General features: G+C 41.4%; 1 protein-coding gene across 2 annotated transcripts in view; it reads right to left on the reverse strand.

Annotated features, from left to right (window-relative positions):
* Positions 1–5,557: 5,557 nt before the first annotated feature.
* Positions 5,558–24,650, reverse strand: part of LOC307266996 (signal transducer and activator of transcription 5B-like) — a 29,555-nt gene continuing 10,462 nt past the window's right edge. For both annotated transcript variants that reach the window (XM_080049155.1, XM_080049154.1), the window contains exons 7-19: positions 23,996–24,147; positions 22,188–22,343; positions 21,642–21,821; positions 21,326–21,413; positions 19,867–19,989; positions 19,102–19,194; positions 13,501–13,707; positions 13,165–13,259; positions 12,109–12,251; positions 9,583–9,738; positions 8,961–9,012; positions 7,155–7,262; positions 5,558–6,501 (exon numbers count right to left, since the gene is read on the reverse strand). In XM_080049155.1, the coding sequence (XP_079905281.1) occupies positions 6,378–6,501; positions 7,155–7,262; positions 8,961–9,012; positions 9,583–9,738; positions 12,109–12,251; positions 13,165–13,259; positions 13,501–13,707; positions 19,102–19,194; positions 19,867–19,989; positions 21,326–21,413; positions 21,642–21,821; positions 22,188–22,343; positions 23,996–24,147 (1,677 nt within the window). In that variant the 3' untranslated portion in view covers positions 5,558–6,377. The remainder of the gene's footprint in view (positions 6,502–7,154; positions 7,263–8,960; positions 9,013–9,582; positions 9,739–12,108; positions 12,252–13,164; positions 13,260–13,500; positions 13,708–19,101; positions 19,195–19,866; positions 19,990–21,325; positions 21,414–21,641; positions 21,822–22,187; positions 22,344–23,995; positions 24,148–24,650) is intronic.

Here is a 24,650-nt window from a genome sequence, read left to right on the forward strand (position 1 = left end):
TCACAACACTCATTTCACTTAGTGACTCTAATGTTGTTAGGTATTTATCTTCATCTCTTATCTATTGTAAGAGTGTATGAATGACTGCACGTACAGTTGTCAGATCGCGGAACCCCAAACAATGTTGTTGCCTAGCAACTTGCTCGAAAATATTTCATTTTCCTGGGCGGGTAGAATTGACCCAGTGCATTGTGGGGCGGTTGAGTAGGAAAAGTATACGATCGATTCATACCCAAAATCTTCCCGGAAGTTAGTACTCATCCGGGAATTTCTCACATACCCAAACTCGCATACCCAACCGTCACATACTCAAATTGAAGTCAAAATGAGTATGAGTAGGACGTTAGTATGGCAGTTCAGACACGGCCTAATTCTCTATTTGGGGGGATCCCGGAAGTGTCGCTTTACTGCAGGGCTGCTGTCCAATCAGAAGCGGAGCTGCTGCCTCCGTCATAACGCACAGGCAACCAGAGCGTGGAGAACCAGAGGAGGCCGTTTCCGTAAAACGGTCATCGAGATGCTGCGACCTGACTCGAACATAGACGGAAGTAGCCGATTGCACTCGGGAGATCATGCCTGTATCTACCGTTGAGAACACCGAGGTCGTGTCCTTTGAAAATATGAAATAGCCTGCAGCGCTAATAAGTTGTTCTTGATCTTGCATTGTATGTTGTGTATGTATTGTTGTGTTTGTTTGTCGACATCATTGCAAATGAGGGTCACCCCTCCATGATATCTCGAGTATAGATAAAGGTTAAATAAACAAACAAATAAATAAATAAATACAAAATCTTATTGAACTAGCCTACTTGTTATGTGATCATGTATAGACACACACACACACACACACACACACACACACACACACACACACACACACACACACAGAGAGGCTATAACAGAAGCCTTTTATAAAATCACAGGTTGCAACATTAGAGTTCATTAGCATAGATATTATTAAGGTGAAGTCAGGTCATTTTGGGACATCAAGTAGGCCTAAAGTGGGACATAGGCCTACTGCTTTGAGGCACTTTGCTCTTCAAATAGAAACAAGAACGATTTGAAATATACTGTATGCAGCAATGTTGAATTGTTGCTACATTAGGCCCACTAGCATACTTGTCAAAACCAACATCACCTCAAGTAAAATATTGATATGAACTATAGGCCTATAATTCTGTCCTATAGCCTACAGTCAAAAAGAGGCCTCTCTAAAGAGAACAGTATGGCAAAGGTCATATAGGTCACAGGGTCATTAAGCCAAATCCCCTGATCACTAGGACCTTTGAATAGAAACAAGCAAACTGTGTGTAACTACACTCCCTACACAGCGCAAAAGATCAACATAACTAAAGGACTATTTAAAGCTGGGGTATGTGATTTCTGATTGGTCAAAATTAACATGAGCTGTACACTTTGACCTATCAGAGCGAGGCTCCGATTCTCTGTTTTTATTGGCTGTTGGGACCGTCCATTCACTTTGGCATGGTGTAGAGCGTGTCAGGGAGGGACCATAGGGGAGGGACCAAAGAGAACAAGTGGAGCGGTTGAGGTATTTGGATTTGAATCTCTATCCCAACTGCCATTTTCTCCCCAAATCCTCCACCCCAGCTTTAAGCTATGATTCTAACAACGAAAACAATCCATGTATTTAAGGTTCAAAAGTAAATGAAAACAAACAGTAATCTTAAAAAAGAGAGAATATATTCAAACCCCACACAGCTTTATAATATAGTTTACATTAGATAGCTTACTTAACAGACTTTAATCAAACATGTGTAGTCCAGCATATTATGATTACTGAATATTTTCAAAAAGCCTACATTTATTTCCCTTAGCTCCCAAGTCATTTACAATCCTAACTAAGGATTAAGAGATCATCTTTTAGATTTGGGTTTGTCAAACTCCTAAATCATGATTCAAATAGCCATAGTTGTATATTACTCTACTGCTGGGTAGAGATCAATTCCAGTTAAGACCTTCATGAGCAAAGATGGAGACCAGAGCCATTAGGTACAATATCATATCGATATCATAAGTTAACATTGTAAGAAAGCATGCTGGAGTAAAAATTGCATTTATTTGCAAGGGTTAAAATACAAATAAATGACAATAAACCACAACGGAAAATGATTAATTAGAAAAAAAACTTTTATATTCATGTCCCCAATAATCCCAACATCAAAACTTCCAGCAGAAATGTTGCACAATATGGAAGTAAAGAGGATCCCAAACAGGCCACAAACTAATACAGAGACGAGCAGCAAGCAAGCTACACAACACATTCCACTGAAGACGGACATACACATGAGGTGGATTTAAAAACAAACTAACTGCATTAGCAAAAGAACTGCTGGTGTGATGTCATCAAAGTGCGTGTTCATTGATTCAAAGTTTGTTTCTAAAACTTTTATTAAACAACTCATCAAAAAAGTTAGAAGTGTCAAAAAGCATTCCATCTCCGCCGGAGTCATCATCAGCACACATCTGGTTGATTTGGACTGTCGTTCACAGTGACTTTCCTGAGGTTTAACTCTCATTGTGGGTGAGTTGTGTTCTCCTGAAGGGGATTAGACATTCCTTGGGTTTAGGCTGGTTGTGGTGGTGGTGGTGCGGGGTTAATAATGTCAGTGGATTTAAAAATGTCCCGCAAGGCACAGAAATATCTACAGAGCCTAGGTCTCTCCACACAGACATTTACTGAAACTTTAGTTCAAGATAGGTGATGATCTGGAGAAAAGCTTTTTCCATACAGAGCAGGATGGAGTCGTGCCATGAATTCATTCATCACGAGGCAGAAGGATTGCATTGAGGCACTTTCAGAAGGTTTTGAACCCCTTGGTCAAGAAACACTTCTGGCTGCAAGGAGTAGTATACAAAAAATATGAGGTTCTGGGAATTCTAGCAAAAGGAATCTATTGTAGAGATCACAAAGAGTAGCTTAACAAATACGGCACAAACAAAGAACTTATGGTTCCCCTTTGACAAAATATATTTGTAAAAAGAATATGTCTAAGATTATATATATATACATGCCATCCACTTTAGACTGACACAATCGCAAGCCAAGACTTGGATAATGGAGTTGACAACAGAGTTAGTGAGTTATTTGTGTTTGAGACATTCAGCACTTCCGTGTACCCACTTTGTCTGGGTTTGACTGCTCAAGATTGGCAATAAAATACACAGAAATGAAATCGGTGAATTTTATTAACAGGGTTCAAGCTGACGAGGGGTTAATGTCAATCTCACTCTGGGTTTGGACGGTTCCACTGCACACTGTCAATTGAATAATAAAGTGGAAATACAATGTGATGCATCTTTATTGGTTGAGCTTAGAGCATGTCTGCTTTCAGTCAAAATGAGGTTGGAGCCCATTATCTTACTTATGACAATAAATAGCAAGGATGCATGGCACGTATTTTAATAACGTTTTACTTATGAGGTATTGATCCCGGAGGTTCCAATCTGTCAATATCTTTCCAGCTTTAAGTTAAGATAAGTTACTTTATTAGTCAATGGTTACATTGAAATTTGTCTTTTCACATCTCCCCTCTCAAGTTACCACACTTCGGATGGGGTCAGAGTGCAGGGTCAGCCGTAGTACAGCGACCCTGGAGCAGTTTGGGGTTAAGTGTCTTGCTCAAGGACACAATGGTAGAGATGGTGGGCACCGTAGACGTAATACCAGCCTCTGCTAGTTTTACAACTAACACCCTCCTGTCCGGTGCCGGGGATCGAACCAGCGACCTCATGGTTACTGGTCGGCCACCTTTCCTCTAGGCCATCCTACCACCCCTAGCTTTCCCCGGTCTTTAACTTTCAAGTGTATCTCCACTTTGTATATCGCCTTTGTACACGATATTGTATTTCGTCTTGATTCCCAGCATTTGATTTTATTCTCTAGGTGCATAATTTAAAAAAGAAAACTACCCTTGCATTCCGAATCGCATACTTTCTACTATTTAGTATGGAAGAAAAAAGATTTAGGATGTCCAGACTCTTAAAGGAGCTGTAAGCGGAATGGTTCTTTTAGCTAACTTCCTGTCAGTTACTGTAAACATAAAGTTTAATTGCTTATTACATGCAGAGCAGCTGACTAAGAGATTGGCTTTATGAAACGCGCACATCGTGTAAGTGATTACTGTATGAATAAAGAGCGATTTAACATTTATATTAATATAAATAAACCGCTTACTTCACCTTTAAGGGCAGATTAAGGATGGTTAGAAAGAACCGGATGTCTACTACATCCGGCCAAGATTTTTAGTGTTGAAAACTGCATCCTATTTGGGCGATTCTGACCCACAATCCAGTGCGAACCTGAAGTGACGTCGCATCGACGGAGCCTCCATATGAAAACAACCAAAACAAACTGGGATGCGACGGATATAAAAGCAAGAGGCAAGATCAAGGCGCAATGTTATGATGAAATAAGAGAGAAAAGTATGTCCCAATAGTATGCCTACTGCATCCTAACTAGATTCTTTTTGTTGTTGATGTAGTATGTAGAATAGAAAAAAGAAAGAGTATGCGATTCGGAACGCAGGGTAAATTTTTTCTCTTCTGTTGCATTATGGGAAGTATAGGGTCTAGTGATTGTTCTTTTCTACAGATTAAGATCAGTTTATTTTGGCCGCGATTTTCCCAATAAAAAAAAGATCTGTCTCTCCTCTGTTAGCCCAACTTTATAAGAGTGAAATAAGAATTGACTGGGGCATATCTTAACAACGTAAAACTGAATCAGTACTTTCTAAATACTCTGGGTAAACATACAACAGTTAGATTTACGTTAGAATTAATTCCTTACCATAGTTACAGGCTTCAAATTGAAAAGATAAAAACAAATGTTTAAATAGTTTGACAAACATTCAGCAGGGACTGAGTATTCACTGACTACATACGACAACATCTGTATTGAGCTAATTCAGTAACATTTAATGCTCTTCCTCTACTGATTTGATAGACTTAAATAATGACCAAATATCACTGGAACTCATGATTGTCATGATAAGCAGTTGAAGAAATGATAGCATCTCATACCATATGTAGATGTTGCTGTGAGGCAGTTGAAAAAAAAAAAGATGTTCAATTTCAGGCGAGAATGATAGTGCCAGAGTTTGTATCTCCTGATAGCCTGCTGAACTGCAATGTAGGTGTACAGTTCAATCAGATAAAACCATTGGTACAATCAAATCCCTCACCCTAACACACAGACACCACTATGGACTGGACAAGTCAATTGCTGTTGACCAGCGTGCAAATGAGGATGAATTGATGTGTTGTTCCTGGCACCACGAATACCATGGTATGGACCTATAAAGAAAGACGAATAGCCCTTTTGTTAGACTACAGGGGTGCTACACTTAAGTACTACGTACATCCTTTGTGAGGGACTGTCTTACATGAAAACTTCTTTGTCAGATTGACTCCAATATTTAAGAAAACTCTTAAATAAAAGTTGTTGCACATGAAACAGCCACACTTAAGTACAAGAGCGGTAGAGAATGGCTGTAAAAGAAGCTATTAAGAAAAAACAGCATCCAAAAAGACATAGTAGTTACAAATTGAACATTTAATTTTCAGTTCTTAAAACCAGACTGTCACTTTTTGAAAGAAGAATCATTCTCTTATTAAAAAGCCATAACAAAGCTAAGCTAATGAAAGAGCAACAATGTACCTGAGTTGAAGACTGTTTTTTTTTATGGCTAGTTGTCATATTTCGCTTAAATCAGGTCACCTAATAATAATGCAACCAGCTCAAGAGAATATTGAGGGTAAATTAAATGAAGGAAAATGCAATGTGCCATTGGCTATTCCATGTGTTCACAGTGGCCAATGTTCAGTACAGGTGACATAGTCTCACTTTAGGACTCAATTCAGATGTTAACCTATGTTAACTGTGAAGATAGTAAAAGAAAACCCTCAAGAGAATTTTAATAGACGCTAGCTACTGTGAATTTCTATGCAAAAGTCCCCTAGTGCCAGTTTTAAAGGCACATTTGAGTGCAGGACTTGCAGAAAAACTAACCGTATGTCTCAGTATTGTATTATTATTATTATTATTTTTAAACTGACCCAGAGCAACCATACACTAAGCATGTGTGAGAGGACATTAACACCAGCCCCTGTCTACTAGCGGTAATACTGACTGTTGATGCTAGCTTTTACTTTTCCTACTAACACATTTAAGTTTTCAAGTCATTACCACACCTGTTCTCTTCCAAAAATTAAAACTTGGCAGGTAAAAGTAAAAAAGGTTTAATAGTGAATTGGGATGGGGATCTGCCAGAGTAGCTGATAAAAGCCAGCCATTTTGTCTGTTGTGCCATGGTGTGAGTCCAACAGGCATATGGCATGTTGGGAGTAGACCTGCTTCAGGACTGCTGGCTGCTCCACTGGTTGGCTATGGGCCTCCGCAGCAGCTCCTCCACATGGCGGGCCACGTCCATGGTGTCGTCTAGGTCAAAGTCTCCATCCGCATCCAACATGGTGTCACTCCTGAGCGGACAACAGCACAGACAAGCACACCACTACATCAAGGAGGATCATGGGAAAAATGTACTGAAAATGCCCTTTCAGACAAACATTAAAGCAGGGACGTACACCTGTGTGCTTTAGACCCTTAACCGGTACAATCATTTCAGAAAGATAAAGAGAACAAAGGGGTCCGAACTAGCACTCAGAAGTCATTTCTATGGCCTTAATTCTACATTGAGTGCCATTAGCGGACATACCCCCTTGTGAAGCGGGGCTACATCTGCACAAACCTTTCCTCAAACCTGCAATGACTTTAACTTACAACAATAAGGTTTTGTTCTTGCTCCACTTTGGGACAGGACACAGCTGCCGTCAGTGGCTTTTGTATATTTTTAGCTCTTTTAAATTAGAGTTGCTGTGTTTCTTAGGCCTTCCTAACCTTACACATAACATCACCACCAACAGAGAAATGTATGATAATTATGATATCAGACAGTATCGCTATCCGCCGATATCCAAAACCCAGATATCAGAATCGGATGTCACTGAGCAATTGTTGATCTGTGCATCTCTAATAATGTACGTATGGAAAGTCAAAGTGCCATTGATGAAGTTAAGTGTTGTGTGGACAGGATTCCTTCACTCTACGTATGAGATGAAAGCAGTGTTCTTACATAGAGGGGAAGACTCCAAAGCTGTTGGGAAGGCTGACAGAGGGAGAAGGAGTCTGGTCCATGAAGGTGGGAGTTCCTCCGCCGGATTCAGGGTGTGGGGTGGTGAACCTAACACACACACACACACATCACACACATATGACTAGACCATTCATATAAAGTCCATCACAACTGCAATAGCTCTACTTGCTCAACACTTCTCATATCAATAACAGTATGAAAGACTCAGTCCATAAGCAGTTACCACTAGTTATACTACAAATAATAGTATCAGACATCTACCTCTCTCTCACTAGATGGAGGTGTGATGCATCCTCTTTTTGAGTTTCAATACTGAATGCAAAATGAATCAGGAACTATTACATCAGTGATTCTTGAGAAGTGGGACAAAACAGGGTGCAATGTTGAAAAAATACAAACCCTATGTTTAGGCAAATTAAATTAAATGACATGTATGTATCCAACATATACTAAGCTACTGAGCTAAGGTTTGACACAACCTCCCAGCTTTTGTCCTTTTTATCAAAATGGACTTCTTAGCTTGCTTCACCTTTTTAACATGGGCTTTTTAGCTTGCCATTCCTTATTTTGTGTCAACTCCGTCAGACACCAAAAAACACAAATAAATGTTCCCTCATTTTATGCTAGACCCATGAGATGTATAGTGATCACAAATATTCACCAAAACTGATAGAGCCACAAAAAATATTTTCAAAATGTATATGAATATACATGTTTTTGATATCTGACGGTGTTGACATATTTAACGTCTCTTAAACAGAACAAATAGAGTTTTTCTAGTAGCAGTTTGGTTTTTCTGTTGATGATAGGTGCTAATATGAACTACTTCAGGAAAATAAAATGATCAAAACATTTCATATAACTTCTTCAGAAATTGTAAGTCGGTGTTGACGTATCATGGTTGTGACGCAGGACTTTCAAGATTTGTAATGTAAAATATTCTAAAACTACAACACTAATCAGAGCCTGTCTGACTCTAATGTACTCTACACAGATAGCTTGTGACAATAGGTCCTTCACGGAGACAGCTGCCCCTCATATTGCCTGATTTTTGATGAAATGTCTGACGGTGGTGACAAAAAGTGTCCCCCCACTTAGAAACCTTATAAAACATGAATGTGTTGTAGAATTTTTTTTATTGATATGAGAGATTATTTAGTGCTGCACTTTTTAATCATTAAAGTACATGTTTAATAGGTTTTATTGCATATGAAAGATTGAAACCTTCTCTGAGGACACACTGTTTTTGACGTCATGAGAAGATAACAAGTGTCATAAATTTGACATAATAATAATAAAATTAAATTTAAGGGGATAATTGTGCTCCAGACATTCTATTCTTAATCCCTAATAACATCTACAATTTTAAATATTTTTATTTTTAAAGATAACAGCAGTTACATTTTGTCCCAGCCTTTTGTCCCGGTTCTCAAGAATCACTGACATTCATTCAGTATTTTCATCTTAAGTAGGGATGCACAGAGCGACTAATTTCCCCAACGTTTAAAACGTACATTTTCATTTAGACTAGTCGACTAGTCTATTTAAAAAAAGTCACCTTTTTATCTCTCTCCATCTTTTACTAGCCCACTCTATAGGCTACACAAACCTTCATTCTCACACATATTATGTTCAAGTCCACACGATGCGCAATAAATCACTAAGCGACTAGTATTTCTGGTGCTGACTAGTGAGAGCCAGCGGATGTATAAACGACCATGATCATCCCTAGTTGAAAGTTCTAAGGGTTACCTGTAGCGCTTTAAGAGCCGAAGAACAACTTACTCTGGAACAACTTGTTTGATCTGTGGTTTGACATATCCATCCACTGCTTTAGCTGAAAGAAAGACATACTACCTTTAAGACTAAAGTCACAGTTATTTCAACTTTACAGAGCATCTGAGATTTACAAATCACAGTGAGCTTATTCATACGGTTTATTTTGCAACCTGTAATGCGACTGCTGAGCAACTATTAAAATGAGTGAATGCCAAGAAAGCCTTTGATTGAGGAAAATGCCTTGTCTCCTGCAGATGTGTGTATGGAAATCAAATCAAATCAGTTTTATTTGTAGAGCCAAATATCACAAATAGACATTCGTCTCAGTGGGCTTTACATTCCATACAGTATGACACCCTGCCCTTACACCCTTAGCTCGGCTGAGAAAAAAACTCCCAGGAAAAAACCCTTTATCGGGATTTAAAAAATTAAGAAACCTCAGAGAGAGTTGACAGAGTAAGGGATCCCTCTCCCAGGACGGACATACTGCAATAGATGTCGTAAGTAGAGAAAATCATGAAGGAGTCAATCATTGACCATATGTTTACATGGTAATACTAAAGTAAAATATGAATAGTGAATCAAAATATTATGTAGCTGGTGGCAGTGCTGTGTTGCTGATACATACAGAGTGGAGGGGTGTAGTACTTGGCGAAGACCTCGTCTTTGGGCCGGTCCGGATAGAGGAACAGAAGGTGGTTGAGGTCACTGATGCGGTCAGCCAGTGAGCGGATGGAGAAGTCCTTGGTTGTGTAAGGCAACAGGTTCCAGACCAGCCTCTCACCTAAACCACACGGTTACAATCTCTGTGTTCACCAAGGCTCTTAATAAAATAGTGTTGCAGAGATCCAGAGGACCTTTATACTATCTATCAATTGAATAAATGTAAGCACAGGGGAGGGGGGGGGGGGTTATTTTATGTGTATTTCTTCATTGAACTGTTATGTTGCATATAAGGGTAGGCTACAATGTTTGAGAATATTCCCACTATGCATACACTTAACGCCACGGAACACTAACAAAAACAGCTAGAGCACCAAAACCAAGACTCAAATAAGCTATTTTGAACACATTTACAGCGCTTATTTAACAGTGACAAAACAGAAGCGAAGGATGCGAGGGAAAACAGTTTATCTGTATTGTTTTTAGCCCTTCTCATAGCAACTGCTGTTCTTGTTACAAGTTAGCACGAGAGGCCTCCACGTTGACAAGAAATGGCCCAAAATATGGAGGTCACAATGAACTACACACCCCGACATACACAGTACTACACCACCTTGAATATCAAAAAGGGCAACACCGTCATTTCATTGGTATTTGTTTAACATTAGCATATCACACACACAGCAGGCACTGGTGTTGTTAGTGTTAGGTGCACTCACACTAGGCAAATTTGCCTGTTCCGTGCTCCAGCATGATTCACCCCCTCCCCTCTCCCCTGCTAGCCTGTGCTCACACTGCTCGTGGCCTGGGCACGATTGCTCCTTGCTACGTCACCGTGCGCGTTTAGGATTTGGAGCGTAGTGTTGTAGGCTATACGACTGTTTGTGAATATTTTCATCCGGCCAAATTTGCATCATATATTCCACTTCCACATTAGAGCAACGAGAATCCTTAAGCTATTGTTTTTTTTTTTTAAATGTAGCCTTGACGTAATAGGTCGCGGTGGACAGTCTCATATTTGTGCAGCACGCTGTTTATTATTAATATAACGGCCCGTCATCAGACCATACACCGGATGGTTTTTTATTAGGGCTGTCAAGCGATTAAAACAATTAATCTAATTAATTACAGGCTCTGTGATTAATTAATCTAAATTAATCGCATACTTTTATGACACTTGTATGCCTGTTTATAAACAGCTGTATAGCCTACTACAGTTTGTTTCTCTCTCTCTCGCTCTCCGTCTCTCGTAACTTCTGTCTCCACAACAGACAGCGCTGCACTGCCACAGATGCCTATGCCGATTCATTCACCATCGTCGTACTCATAGGCAAAAATATTGACACACACACACACACGGGGCGGGTGTCCATTTACGCGGGAGACGAGACAGCTAGCAAACAAAATTGAGACACACGGAGGAAGATTGAGAGATACTTTTGAACCTACATTGTTGCACCCACTAAATCAATAATGCACAGACACTGCGGAGAATAAAGTAAGATGTCTTCCTACCTTTATGCTTATTCGCCCGAAGCATCCCATAAACCGTCTATAGAGCCCTCGGCCCCGCCCTTTCCCCCAGCTTCTCTCTTTACTTTTCTCCCTTTCACCCGTGCGGGCTGTGTATGCAAGCTACAGGTGCAGCTGCGCACCACTTTTGCACCGGGTCAAAGGGCATTATAGAAGTGCGATTAATCTGCGTTAATTTTTTTAATCGCGTAAATTTTTCTGTGATTAATTAATCGAAATTAACGCGTTAATTTGACAGCCCTATTTTATACACTTCGATCGCTCCATCAAATCCAAGTCAGAACTTTTTGTATGGGCAGAAATCGTTTTTTTAAGTGTCTTTATAAAGTTTCTTGTTAAACCTTAGTGTAGGCTACTGTTTCCTTATCACCGGGCCGCGGAGTCCCGTTGTGTGTTGTTTTGTGTTCGTCTCCACCGCCATGCGTAAAGGCAGTATTATGACAGCTGACGGGAGGAACAAGAAAAAAATCATCTGACGAACGTGAGTAAACACGAAAACCTTTTTGCTTTGCTTTCTGCGCTCACCTATTTAGCTCTCTCCCTCTTTTATTAGCCCACACCTAGGCCTACACACACGTTAATTCTCACACATTTTATGTAGCTACAAGTCCAAGTGGTGGGCAATTCTGATGCCGACTAGTAAGGCAGCAGACGTTAACGGACTATGCATCCTTAATAAATTCACGTCAGGAACGCCGCCTGTGCGCTTGCTTGTGCGCGTGTCATCTCATTAGCATCTGTACTTTGGCCACGGCACACCTCTCCCAGGTGTGCCGTGGCCAAGGGGCTGTTCCGTGCTGGAATACGGATGGCGTGGTCACACTAGCCAAACGTTCTAGACTTTAGTATGCAAATGAGCTCAAGCACAGGGCCGCGGCTCGAGTGTGAGTGGCCCCTTATTTGAGTGACATCAGAGAATGACCCTACAGAGCATTTAAAGGGCCAGCAGCACAGCTACCTGCTTTGTTGGGGTTCTCAGCCACCCAGGCGATGGTGATGCCTCCGATCTCAGAGTCACTGAAGCGCAGCAGGAAGGTCCCGTTGGGTTTGGACAGCAGCATGTCCTGGGCCTGCTGTTTGTTAACAAAGCCCATGATGGCCCTACACACACACACACACACACACACACACACACACACACACACACACACACACACACACACACACACACACACACACACACACACACACACACACACACACACACACACACACACACACACACACACACACACACACACACACACACACACACACACACACACACACACACACACACACACACACACACACACACACACACACACACACACACACACACCTTAATTCTTACAACTTCCTGTGAAAGTGAACATTTTCTAAGGACTATTCTCGTAACTGAATAAACAAACTTTCCTCTGTACTATTTCTTTGCCGATTTCTTTATTTTAGTTTTTGTAATGTAAAGCAACAAGACTGCACTCCACTCCACATTATACAGTACACTACACCAAAGATAAAACAGGGCTTTTGTTGTTGCTCGATAGTGAAATGTATTTTGGTTGAGAACTGAAAACAGAATCAAATCAGCAGGGGCAGTGAAACACTAAATGGTAAATGAACTCCACTTATATAGGACGTTTCCCTGGTTTTTCACAGACTCAAAGCGCTTTACATTGTTTTGTACACATTCACCCAATCACACACACACATCATATTCCGATAGCAGCAGCTACCACGCAGGGTGCAAGCTAACTATCGGGAGCAATTTGGGGTTCAATGTCTTGCCCAGGGACACTTCGGCATGTGGCGGGGAGGCGGGGGATCGAACCACCGACCCTGCACTCCAGTGGCCGACCGCCCTACACACTTCGCTACAGCCGCCCCACTACTATTCCTCTACCTTGACGAGTGACCGCAAATACAACCTCAACCTTTAGGAAATGCTGGAGTCTTTCCATACTACTTCTTCATCCTACCGTCATCACAGATTGCTGTCTGGTTAGGCAAAATAAGGATCAGGACAAGTCATTACCCATCGTTCCAGTGGGGCTTGAGATGTTTCTTCATGAGCTCCACCACTCCATCAAACCACTGCCAGAAGGTGAAGTTACGTCCAGGTAAGCTTTCCTGTGTGAATGAACATACTCCATCAAGATGGTTACATGCACACAAGAAGCCATGAATGCAGGTTAATAATATAACTATGTGTTTGTGGTGTTTGTGGTGTGTGTGTGTGTGTGTGTGTGTGTGTGTGTGTGTGTGTGTGAAATGTATGTGCGTGTGTGTATGTGCGTGTGTATGTGCGTGTGTATGTGCGCGTGTGTGTGTGTGCGGTGTGCGTGCGTGCGTGTATAGAAGCTGGCCTCACCCTGTTGAACTGTGCCCAGGATATGGCCATGTTGCGATAGTCGTCGGTGTTGTTGCTGCTGCTGGTGAAAGCCTTCTGTGCCAGGAAGACCAGGTTGTCCTCAGACAGGCCCCGCACACTGTGCATCTCTGCCTTGTACTTCATGTCCAGGGCCTCACACAGCTGGGGCCACAGCACCTTGTCTGGCACGATGAACGGCACCCGACCCTGATGAGGGGAACACAGGGAGGGAGGGTTCAGAGCAGGGCAGTGGAGAAGCTGGAGGGTGGATCATGCTGGAACACTCAGCAGCATTTGACACTTTGTAGTGAACCACCGGATCATCCTCTTCACCTTTCTGGGGCCCTTAAGCCTTGTTTCCACCGAGTGGTTCAGTTCGTTTGCGTTTCCATTGTCAAAAGTTTTAAAGGGTACCAAAATAAGCTAACCGGGCGTGCCATTACTTTTTTTTCACCGTTTTGTTCGAGGAACCAGGAGGTCCAAAAAGGGTCCCACCACACACCCTTTAATGTTCAACATAATCATCATTTTGGCGCAAGAGATAAGCCATCACCTCGGCTATAATGAAGAGTCTTGTGTTCAGAGAAGAAGATTGTGGACATCTCTCTGTTTATTCGAGTAGCTACCCTGGCCACATTCAAAAAATAACTTGAATGTTGTTTTATTTTGAAAGGACCCAAACACTGTAGCCCCCTTTACAGAGAATGCGGCATATTGACGGAACGACGGTACGCCAATTAGCCGGCTTTGCTTGGTTCTGTGCTATTTCAATTTTTCATTCCGGAACGAAAGAGGGGTGCCTGTAAGCAGCGTCAGGTGTGACGTATACATTTTGCACCGCGACAGTCAGCTGCTTTAAAACAACACTGGCCGGTGAATTGAGAGCAGAAGTGCAGTTAGATGGCTGTCTTTTACTGTCCCCGTAATGTGCCGATTGACCTCGCCCTGACACTGAGTCCAACATCACTGGGACCAAACAAAATCACTTAGGAGCTTCACCTGTGTGTGTTTATGACAGGTTGGCTGTGAGCGAGTCTCTTTGTGAGGGCAGCGCTCTGCCATACACACAAAAACACACACACACACACACACACACACACACACACACACACACACACACACACACACACACACACACACACACACACACACACACACACACACACACACACACACACACACACACACACACACACACACACACACACACACACACACACACACACACACACACACACAGTGTGTGAAGTCACGTTACTGAAACAAAGTGTGGATGGATATACGCTCAGACTTCAGGATATTAATAGCGGCGGCGATCCGGTCGCAGCCTAGCTTATCTTTTCCAATTCATTGAATAATTTCCCCCGTGTAGAAATACTCATAAACTCTGGGAAATGAAGCGTGGGGGTTTGGATTGAGCAGCGGACCTTATAACCAGCGTAGGCAATGGATCGCCCCTGTTCCGCAACAACAAGCAGACGCTTTTATACAGAGAGGCGCAAGGCTGGCATTTTCCCGGCTTTCACTGGCTGTGTAAAAAGGGCTACTGTCAGTCCAGTTGAATTATTTGACAACTCATTTAGATTTGAATCAAATCATTATTTTTGCACACATTGCTCATTTCAGCTTCTCTATAGTAGGGGAGAACGGGGTAATTTGTCACATGGGTTGGATGTCACATTCGTTATATCTCGCCACCAGAGCGCGCTAGCTCTGAAATGTTGATATAAAAAAGGTCCAGAATTGGGATCAGAGGTCACATACATAGACTTCCTTGGAGGAAGACAGCTGCATTTCAGGTGAGAGGATGTTTTGTGTGTTTCATGTCAAATTCAAAATATTTTGCTTCTCAGTATTTTTCTTCTAGGCTTTTACACAATGGGTTTATAACAAAACACTTGTTACCCTCAGAAAGTGTGAAGGGTAAACTATAGTTTAGATTGTGGTTAGCAAGCTAATTAGTTGTCAGATGGTTGTTGGCCTTGATGCTAGCAAGAAATTCAAGTTGGGGTTGGTCGTCAAATTTTTTGGGGGGTTGGTTGTCACATGTTATCTCAAGGCTGCAGCCAGAAAAGGAACCCAATAACGAAATAAATTGTCAAGCTGTATCCTCATTGACACCCCAGAGAAGGAAAGAATAGAGCAGGAAAAGGCAGCTAGCAAGCAAAAGAAAAAAGGGCAACAAAATCAAAACAACCCAGTGCATCCCAAACTAGACCAGCTGCCAAGGCTACAGAACGTTATGTAGGCCTATTTGTCAACTTGACAATGCAATTAAACATTCAAATTTGGTTTTGCCTCCTTGCCTTCTTTTTAAGATTTTTCCCATTAAGATAACATTGTGACAAACAACCCCATAGTGTGTGACAACCGACCCCTTGATGGGGTTGGTTGTCACAATGTGTCAGAGTGTCTTTGATGGTAAATTACTTCTTCATTACAATAAGTTGGAAAAAAAGAGAGACACACATTTCTAGCCAACACCTTAAGCTTCAATTTAATGTAGGAATGGCTATTGACAGATGTTTTGGTGATGAGCAATTCTCACTAGAGTAAAAAGTGTGCCTACTTACCCCGTTCTCCCCTATATAGTCGATGCTTCAATTTGTCAAACATGATGATAAACAGTACATTAAGATAGTATTGCTGGTTGTATAGAACAGGCCTGAACATTGTAGCTATAGAATCTTTCCTATTTTCCCATTTTGTATAGACATTTCAAATAATGTGTATTTTGTGGAGACTGGAGACATTTAATGGTCTAGTGAGTATTTAGGGCAGCAGGCAGTGTTTGTGGTGTTGGTACAAAATAAACTACAGTGTTTATGAGTGTGTGTGTGTGTGTGTGTGTGTGTGTGTGTGTGTGTGTGTGTGTTCATGTGTTTTCATGGTGATAAAGGCCACCAATGCAAAAGTGTGGCTAACTCATGCATTTTTAACAGTTTTTGGAAAATAACATAGCTCAATCGCATAGAGGAAGAAGATATATCAGGCTCTGATACACACAGTACTTTGTAGCAAAATACAGTAGGGGAGAGTGGGGTGAGATGTGCCACTTTTTACTCAAAGTGACTTTAAAGATGCCTTGACAGTAAAGTCTCCAACTCAAATATGTACACATTCAGGGTGTTGTGCATCCCCTGCAACAATAACTTTGGATCTGGAATAAACTGTTTAAGAAATATAGCTTTAGGAAAAAAAGTTGTCTTGTGGCACAACTTGCCCCCGGTGTGGTGTAAGTTTTGCCAAAAGAGAGAATACCATGGGGTAAATTGTGCCATTGATATATATCTCATAAACTGTAATGCAAGACAAATCCATTAGACAATTACTTATTTAAGATTTAAAGTAAATATTTTACTAAGATTGAAGGACCATTTTCTTAAACAAGGCCTAGCAGATCTAATGGTTTTACTTACAAAGCTCACAATGACAAAGTCACCATCATCATCATCTTTCTGGCCATCTGAACTAGGGGTGTGCACGTGTACACGTGTAACCGTTTAGTAAATCATAACCGTTTAGGAAAAATCAATAAACGAAAACCGTTTTTAATTTTTTTTTTTTCAAATTTTAAATTTTCCCTTTTTCAAAGTTTTTAAAAATGTTCTGGAGACACGCATTTATTGATTTTACATCACTAATAAACTAATTGGGGATGATAAAAGCTAGTCTGCCTAATCGGTCTGTCCCTCGGCGAGTGTGTGTCTGTGTGAGTGTGTGTATCGGCGCACACACACACGCGGGGAGTCGCCGTGCTGGGGCTCGACTCACAGCCACGGACGAGTGATGAAAGATAACCTAAATATTAAAGTTACTCGGTTGTCGTGAACTACGCTTGTAAGTAGCCCGAACTTTATAACACCTGTTCAACCTGCATAAACGTGGACATGTAGAAATTTGTGCGAGAGGCTATATTAATCAGGAAATTAATGAAGGGCGATAATGACGGCGCACATGATAGGCAAACTTGTGTGTGTGTGTGTGTGTGTGTGTGTGTGTGTGTGTGTGTGTGTGTGTGTGTGTGCCATGGACCTATTATAAGAGGTGTGTAAACGAGCGTAGTTCATGTCAACTGTGTGTTTACAGGCGAACGAACGCGTATGTGTGTGTGTATGCGCGCGCCTTCAAGACGGCGGGCGCACGAGGACAATGACGTCACGGTTAACCGTGTACACGAAAAAAAATCCATCGTGTACACGGTTAGACATTTTTGTAAACGTTCACACCCCTAATCTGAACTCTCATCAGTGGTGTCGTTAAGTCGAATGGAGATGTCAGTCTCTTCTGAGCTACTGTAGACAATCACTTTCTTTTTGGTGACCAGCGTATACAGCCTTACCACTGGCACAACTCTCAGAAATGTACTTTGCACTAGCTGCTCCGCCCTTGTAAAACCAACTGCCACCTGGCATATGCGATTCCCCCTCCATTTCTGCCTTTAAATCAAGGCTCAAAACCCATCTGTACACCCTGGTTTTTCCTCCCCATTACCTATCTTACCTCTGCACTACTATCTGTGTTTATGTGGATGTATGGGCTTTATGTCTTTTATTTTTGTTATTGTTATTTTACCTTCATTTTTACCTACTGAATGCACTATGTTCAGCACTTAGGACAGTGCAAAATGTGCTTTTATAAATACATTTTACTTACTTACTTACTTATAACTCACCCCAGGCCCTCTGGCACAAATCACCCCAACCCCAGAATTTTGGATAATAAGCATGATGCAGCAGTTTAGGGCTGACATCGTTCTAACTATATAGACACAAAGTGTAGCATACTAAAGCACTAAAACATGTGTCAAATGTTTGCAATCGTGTCTATAATTGTTCAGACACAATAATCAAAAAACCTTGCTAATGGAAATTTGACAAAAAACTGTTTTTTGAGCTTAAATGTGCTTTTATCTTATGCGATGTTTCTCCCTTCTTTACAGGATGAGTCAAATGGATGGCTCTTCTTAAATATATGGTCACATTTCCAATTTCTTCTATGGTTTTCTAGAAACAAGGGGTGGCACAACTCACCCCACTCTCCCCTATATAGATATTTTTTATGGCAAGATGTTATTGGATACAGTCTGTGTATTATATGTCAGACTGCGATCATATTTTTTCAGCTTGTTACATTTTTTTTAACTAATACAATACAGTATCAATACCACAGTGTAAAAGAACATTTACATTATATTATTTTGCATTTTTTATAGGGGAGGTAGTTTAAGAGATATTAATTTATTACAGATGGGATTTATTGGTTATAAGAATATACAGCTCCAGAAAAAAAAGAGACCACTCCAAATGTTCAGTGTCTCTTGTTTTACTCTTTAGAGGCATATGTTTGAGTAAAATGAACATTTTGATTTTATAATATTTACTACTGACAACATTTCTACCAAATTCACCATAACAATATTGTCATTTAGATCATTGTCAATAAATAATGTAGAGATAAAGATGTAGGAAAAATCCAGACTGGTTTCTTAACTTTTTCCGGGGCTGTATATAAGACTTATCCTTTAACAGCATATAATGCAATCTAATAGCTGTCTAGCTGACATGGTGTGTGAGGGTATTGTGACATGGTGAAACTGACCGGCTCAGCGAAGGCATTGTCCCAGAGGACGGTTGCTGTGGCGTTGTTGTCCTGACTGCCGTGGACAATCACCACCACGGGCAGAGATAAGGTCTGCAGGGAACACAGGACACATTAGGCTCCATTGAGGACTGTACTGATATTGCACATTGTAAATATTTTTCATCACATTGCACACTTCAATTTAACTTATCTACTTTTACTTTCTATTTTATATATCACAGAAAATTCATTTGCACTACTTAGTATTTAGAATTTATCTTATGTAAATATTGTTTATCTTGTTTACATTTTTTATTTTATCGTTCCAACTGCACTGTGGGTCAGAGATAAACGCCATTTTGATTCTGATGTATGTCTTGCATATATCAGAACTGACAATAAAAGACTTTGACTTTGGCTAGTCCATAACCAAACATATATAGAACACCTTTCTGAACACTGGTACAAAGTGCAACAAGGAAAAATAAAGCAGAACCTATTTAACAGTAGGCAGACAGGCACTAAGACCAAGGCATAGAAACATTAGAATATCAGAAGAAAGAAAAGAAAACAAAATGGGTATAAAAACAGAATAAATAAAAAGCAGAGAAACACTGAATATAAAATAAGATCAGAGATAACACAGGTACATACAGAGTAAATATAATCACAGGTCAAATAATGCTTTCACAATTAAAAAAACGTTTTAAGAAGTGATGTAGCAAGCGTGTGTTGTTCAGTGTGCCAGTCGCAAGTGTAAGGTCAAATATATTCTGGAGTTACTTTGACATGGAAGACCAGCTCGTTGCCCCCGACGCTGAACTGGGATTCAAAGAGAACGGTGAACTTCTCCTCCGTCACTGACTCTGAGCCGCGCCGGTCCGAGCGCTTGATGCGCTTTAGTGACTGGAGACACACACACAGCACAGACAGAAAGATATGAGGGTGATTGTGTTATACCGTTGCCAAATAGCACTTTTAGTCAGTCAGCCTGGTCCATCAAAAGTGCAAGGGAATGGAATTCAATCCCACAACATAGGGAACTAAACACATACCAATCATTTACTAAGCAGTTAAGACAATGGTTGATCAATACATATACAGTGTCTATTTGGGTATGTCTCCTCCAGCTTTGCCCATCTACAGACTGACATTTTTGCCCATTCTTCTTTAAAAAATAGCTTGAGCTTCAGATTCAGCATCAGATTGGATGGAGAGCGTCTGTCAACAGCAATTTTCAAGTCTTTCCAGAGATTCTCAATTGTATTGAGGTCTGGACATTGACTGGGCCATTCTAACACATGACAATGCTTTGATCTAAACCATTCCATAGTAGATCTGGCTGTATGTTTAGGCTAGTTGTCCCTCTGGAAGGTGAACCTCCACCCCAGTCTCAAGTCTTTTGCAGACTCTAACAGGTTTTCTGTCCTGTATTTGGCTACATCCATCTTCCCATCAACTCTAAACAGCTTCCCTCTTCCCTGCTGAAGAAAAGCATTCCCATAGCATGATGCTGCCACCACCATGTTTCACGGAGAGGATGGTGATGTGCAGTGTTAGTTTCCGCCACACATTGCATTTTGCATTCAGGCCAAAAACTTCAAGTTTGGTCTCATCTGAACATGCTGTGTCCCCCGCATGGCTTGTGGCAAGTGTTTGAGGAAGGTGCTCTGGTCAGATGAAACCAAAATTGAAGTTTTTGGCCTTAACGCAAAGTGCAATGTGTGGCGGAAAACTCACACTGCACATCACCCTGAACACACCATCCCCATCGTGAAACATGGTGGTGGCAGCATCATGCTGTGGGGGTCCTGTTCTTCAGCAGGGACGGGGAAGCTGCTCAGAGTTGATGGGAAGATGGATGGAGCCAAATACAGGGCATACAAACCTGTTAAGAGTCTGCAAAAGACTTGAGACTGGGGTGGAGGTTCCCCTTCCAGAAGGTTAAATACCCTAAACATACAGCCAGATCTACTATGGAATGGTTCAAATCAAAGCATAGTCATGTGTTAGAATGGCCCAGTCAAAGTTCAGACCTCAATACAATTGAGAATATCTGGAAAGACTTGAAAATTGCTGTTGACAGATGCTCTCCATCCAATCTGATGCTGAATCTGAAGCTTGAGCTATTTTGCAAAGAAGAAAGGGCAAAAATGTCAGGCTGTAGATGTACAAAGCTGTAGAGACATACCCCAATCGACTTGCAGCTGTAATTGCAGCGAAGACAAGCATTAGAGCTTACCATGTTTCTGAAGTGTGCACTAAGGGTGCCTGTGGCCTGGTGATACTCCATCACACAGTTGTTGTTGAGGATTTCTCCACTACTTTCACTATAAGAGCAAAAATAAATCACTTAGGAAATACATTCGAACACACATATTCAACCAAGGAGAATTATACATTTTAACTGTTGATCTCACATTCTGACTCAATATATATTTTTGGTGATCACATAAACAATGAATTGTCCTTTTTTCTATAATCACCCATTATTTAACACTGTATTAGCTAAGTGTCCACAATGTGTTTCTGCCCATCATTAGGCCTGTGGCCCTCACCTGTGTGTGCTCTCGTTCTTGAGCAGAGCCTTGGCCTGCTGCTCACTCACTATGACAGCCTTGACCTGAGGGGGGTTCATGTGGACGTTGAGCTTCCCGCCCACCAGAAGGCGCACGGTGGCTGCAAACTTGGTCTGGGTCTTTAAGACCTGGGGAGGCTGCTTCTCTATGATGAATGTACTGAAGAGAGCAAGGAACAATGGCAGGAGAGGTTGGTGGCCATTTTAAAGGAATAGTTAAAAAAATGTGCTTTTTGCCTCACTCTCTGGCTCAAGAAAAGGTGACAGAAAGCGTTCCTGTAGCTGTGCGTGCATGATTGATGTGTACATGGGCAAAGGGTGCTCATTTCTAGATCAAAAATACACGCACAGTTACAGGAACTATCTCCTTTTTTATTGAGCCAGAGTGTGAGGCAAAAAGCTACTAATTAAACATTTTGAGTAAATAAGGGTTTCATGCAAAACAATCTTCCAACTAACCAACATGTGCAGCATATGATGATTCACTTGTGATTCAAACAGTGAAGAGGTGAAGTGTAGTTGTCACCTGGTAACTAAGGCAGAGATGATATCTGTGATGTCAGCGTTGAGCTTGCTGAGCAGCTCTTCCATGGGGCCGGGCAGAGGGAGCTGCTGGGTCAGATGTTCACAGCGTCGGATCTGCTGCCGGTTCTGCCAGATCATGTCGGCCAGCTTCTCACACCTGGTGGACACAACACCACAGTGTGCAGGAGACAGTAACCTTCACACCTACCTAGTTTGGTCCAGACTTTCGGACTTTTCCGTTTGATCTGAACTTAAATTACAGGTGTGAATCCTCCCGTGGACCACGGTGGGGACTAAACAGGCGGACCTAAAGAGGTTGTCTCCATCTGGATTATACTGAACCATGGTTGGGTCAGTGTCCAGTGTGAGGGCAGGTTTTGGATGGTTCAGACTTTAGGACCAATTACAGGAAGTCCTGACCGGCTATCTCCAGTCACAGAGAGGAGAAATGAGCCACTGACGGGGGGAAGTGTAGGAGCGGGGCTGGGCGTTGCTGACAGGAGACGGTGATGTTTTATTATTTTATTATACAACTGTAGTCAAAGTGGAAGGTGTGCGTTGACCGGGCGGCTGCCTGAACTATTCAGCGCTGCAGGAAATTAATCTGTTTAAATTTTTCTTCATTAATTCATTTAAACTGGTGAAGACTAAACCACTGGATAGAAACGCTGACGTCAGACGCACGCCCATCAACCAACCAATCAATGTCCAGTATAGGGGGACACAGCTCATGTAGGTGATAAACACAGACATAGGTATGTCATGGAAAGTTCTTCAGTGCACTGGCAAAACTGCAATGTGAAACTAAACGTACGATCCAATCTATACAGGGGATTAAAAAAAATAGTCCTTAGTTCGGACCTGGGTGCAGACTTTTAGGTGTGAAAGTCCAAAAAGGCTGGAGACACCACCCACCCCGGCTTCCATCTCTTCAACCTGTTGCCCTCTGGCAGGCGCTTCACGTGCCAAAACAAATAGACTCAGGGACAGCTTCTTTCCCAAAGCTGTCACCATATTCAACTCCAATTTGCACTAATACGACTGCACTGACGCACATATTTCCACTCACCACTGTACCAGACATATCCCCTCTATTGTTCTATGTTTTTGTTGTCTGTGTGTGGTTCCTTAGTGTGTATTTAAACTTTTTTTTTGTGATACTGTGATAACTGATGCACTTTTAAAAAGGAGCTGCTCTCTGAATCTCATTGTACTGTGTATAACAACAATTAAAGCTTTCTATTCTAAATAAACATTTATGTTTCAGAGACATATATGAGAAATCTAATGTTTTAAAAGGCGGAGTCGGCTATTCTGGAGCATGCTTGTGGTACATTTTCTTTTTTTGGTGCCAAATTCAGTGAATATCTCCTCACGATCAGCTACCTGTACGTACTGTGTGTTGGCTGACAAAAGAATCCAGTGTTAATACACAGCCTAGGCTATGTAAAGGGGCATGTTGCTAGCTACGGTGGGCCCTCTTTGTTTATATACTCTTTTTTTACATACCAGTTTACAGAGTCTAGGCTGTGTATTAACACCTGCTTTTCTTTCAGCACACACACACACAGTACAGACAGCCTGAGACAGGTGGATTGTTAGGAGATAAGATATTCACTGATTTTGATAAAAAAAATATTTTGTCAACAAGCGTGCTCCAGAGTCGCTGACTCCACCTTTTAGTCAATACCTTAAACATCTATTTCCTTTTTTTCTATAATCCCAAAAAAATCAGCAATTTAATAAAAAAGTCCACTCTATATATATACACATTATATAATGGCAATGAAGTAATGAATAAGCATGTACCAGGACTGTAGGACATCCAACCCCCCCTCATGGGGACCACCGTTGCCAGAGAGCTGCTGCCTCCTCTTCCACTGGATGAGCTCTTCATCCAGGATGAGTGTCTGCTGCTTCCTCAGTAGGGCCAGGGTCTTCTGGTGTTGTTCTGACAGGTCCTGCAAACACACCAACACTCACATGCTCACAAACATTGGCCAATGTTGAAACCAATGAATGTATAAGTAGAAACTGATTGTTTAAAGGTCTCATATTATACACTTTTCTGTCAATATTATATGGTCTTAGAGGTCCCTAATACGTTTTTCTTTAGTTGTTCAAAAACAAAAAAAACTTTCAGATCATTTATTGTAGTATGCCTCTATATCCTGATTTTCAGCTAATCTCACAATGGCCTATTTTTGAAACCGAGCTGCAGCTCCCCTCGTTTTATATACAATCTATGAGCTCCCCCCGTCCCTGTCTGGAAGCAAAGCCATTGGCGTCTGCCCATAGGTCCATAGCTTGCCGTGCCTGTTACCACGGTTAGGTTTACCCATGAGAAGAACCATGTCTAGTGCTAGTAACGCAGGAGCTCAGCCGCACTTTGAACAGTTTGACATGACCGATCCTTGTCTACATGAAAGACTATGTTCATACAGATGCACTGACAGCCACAAGC

Source organism: Ammodytes marinus (genome assembly GCF_949987685.1).
Source record: "Ammodytes marinus genome assembly, chromosome: 20".
NCBI lineage: Eukaryota > Metazoa > Chordata > Actinopteri > Uranoscopiformes > Ammodytidae > Ammodytes > Ammodytes marinus.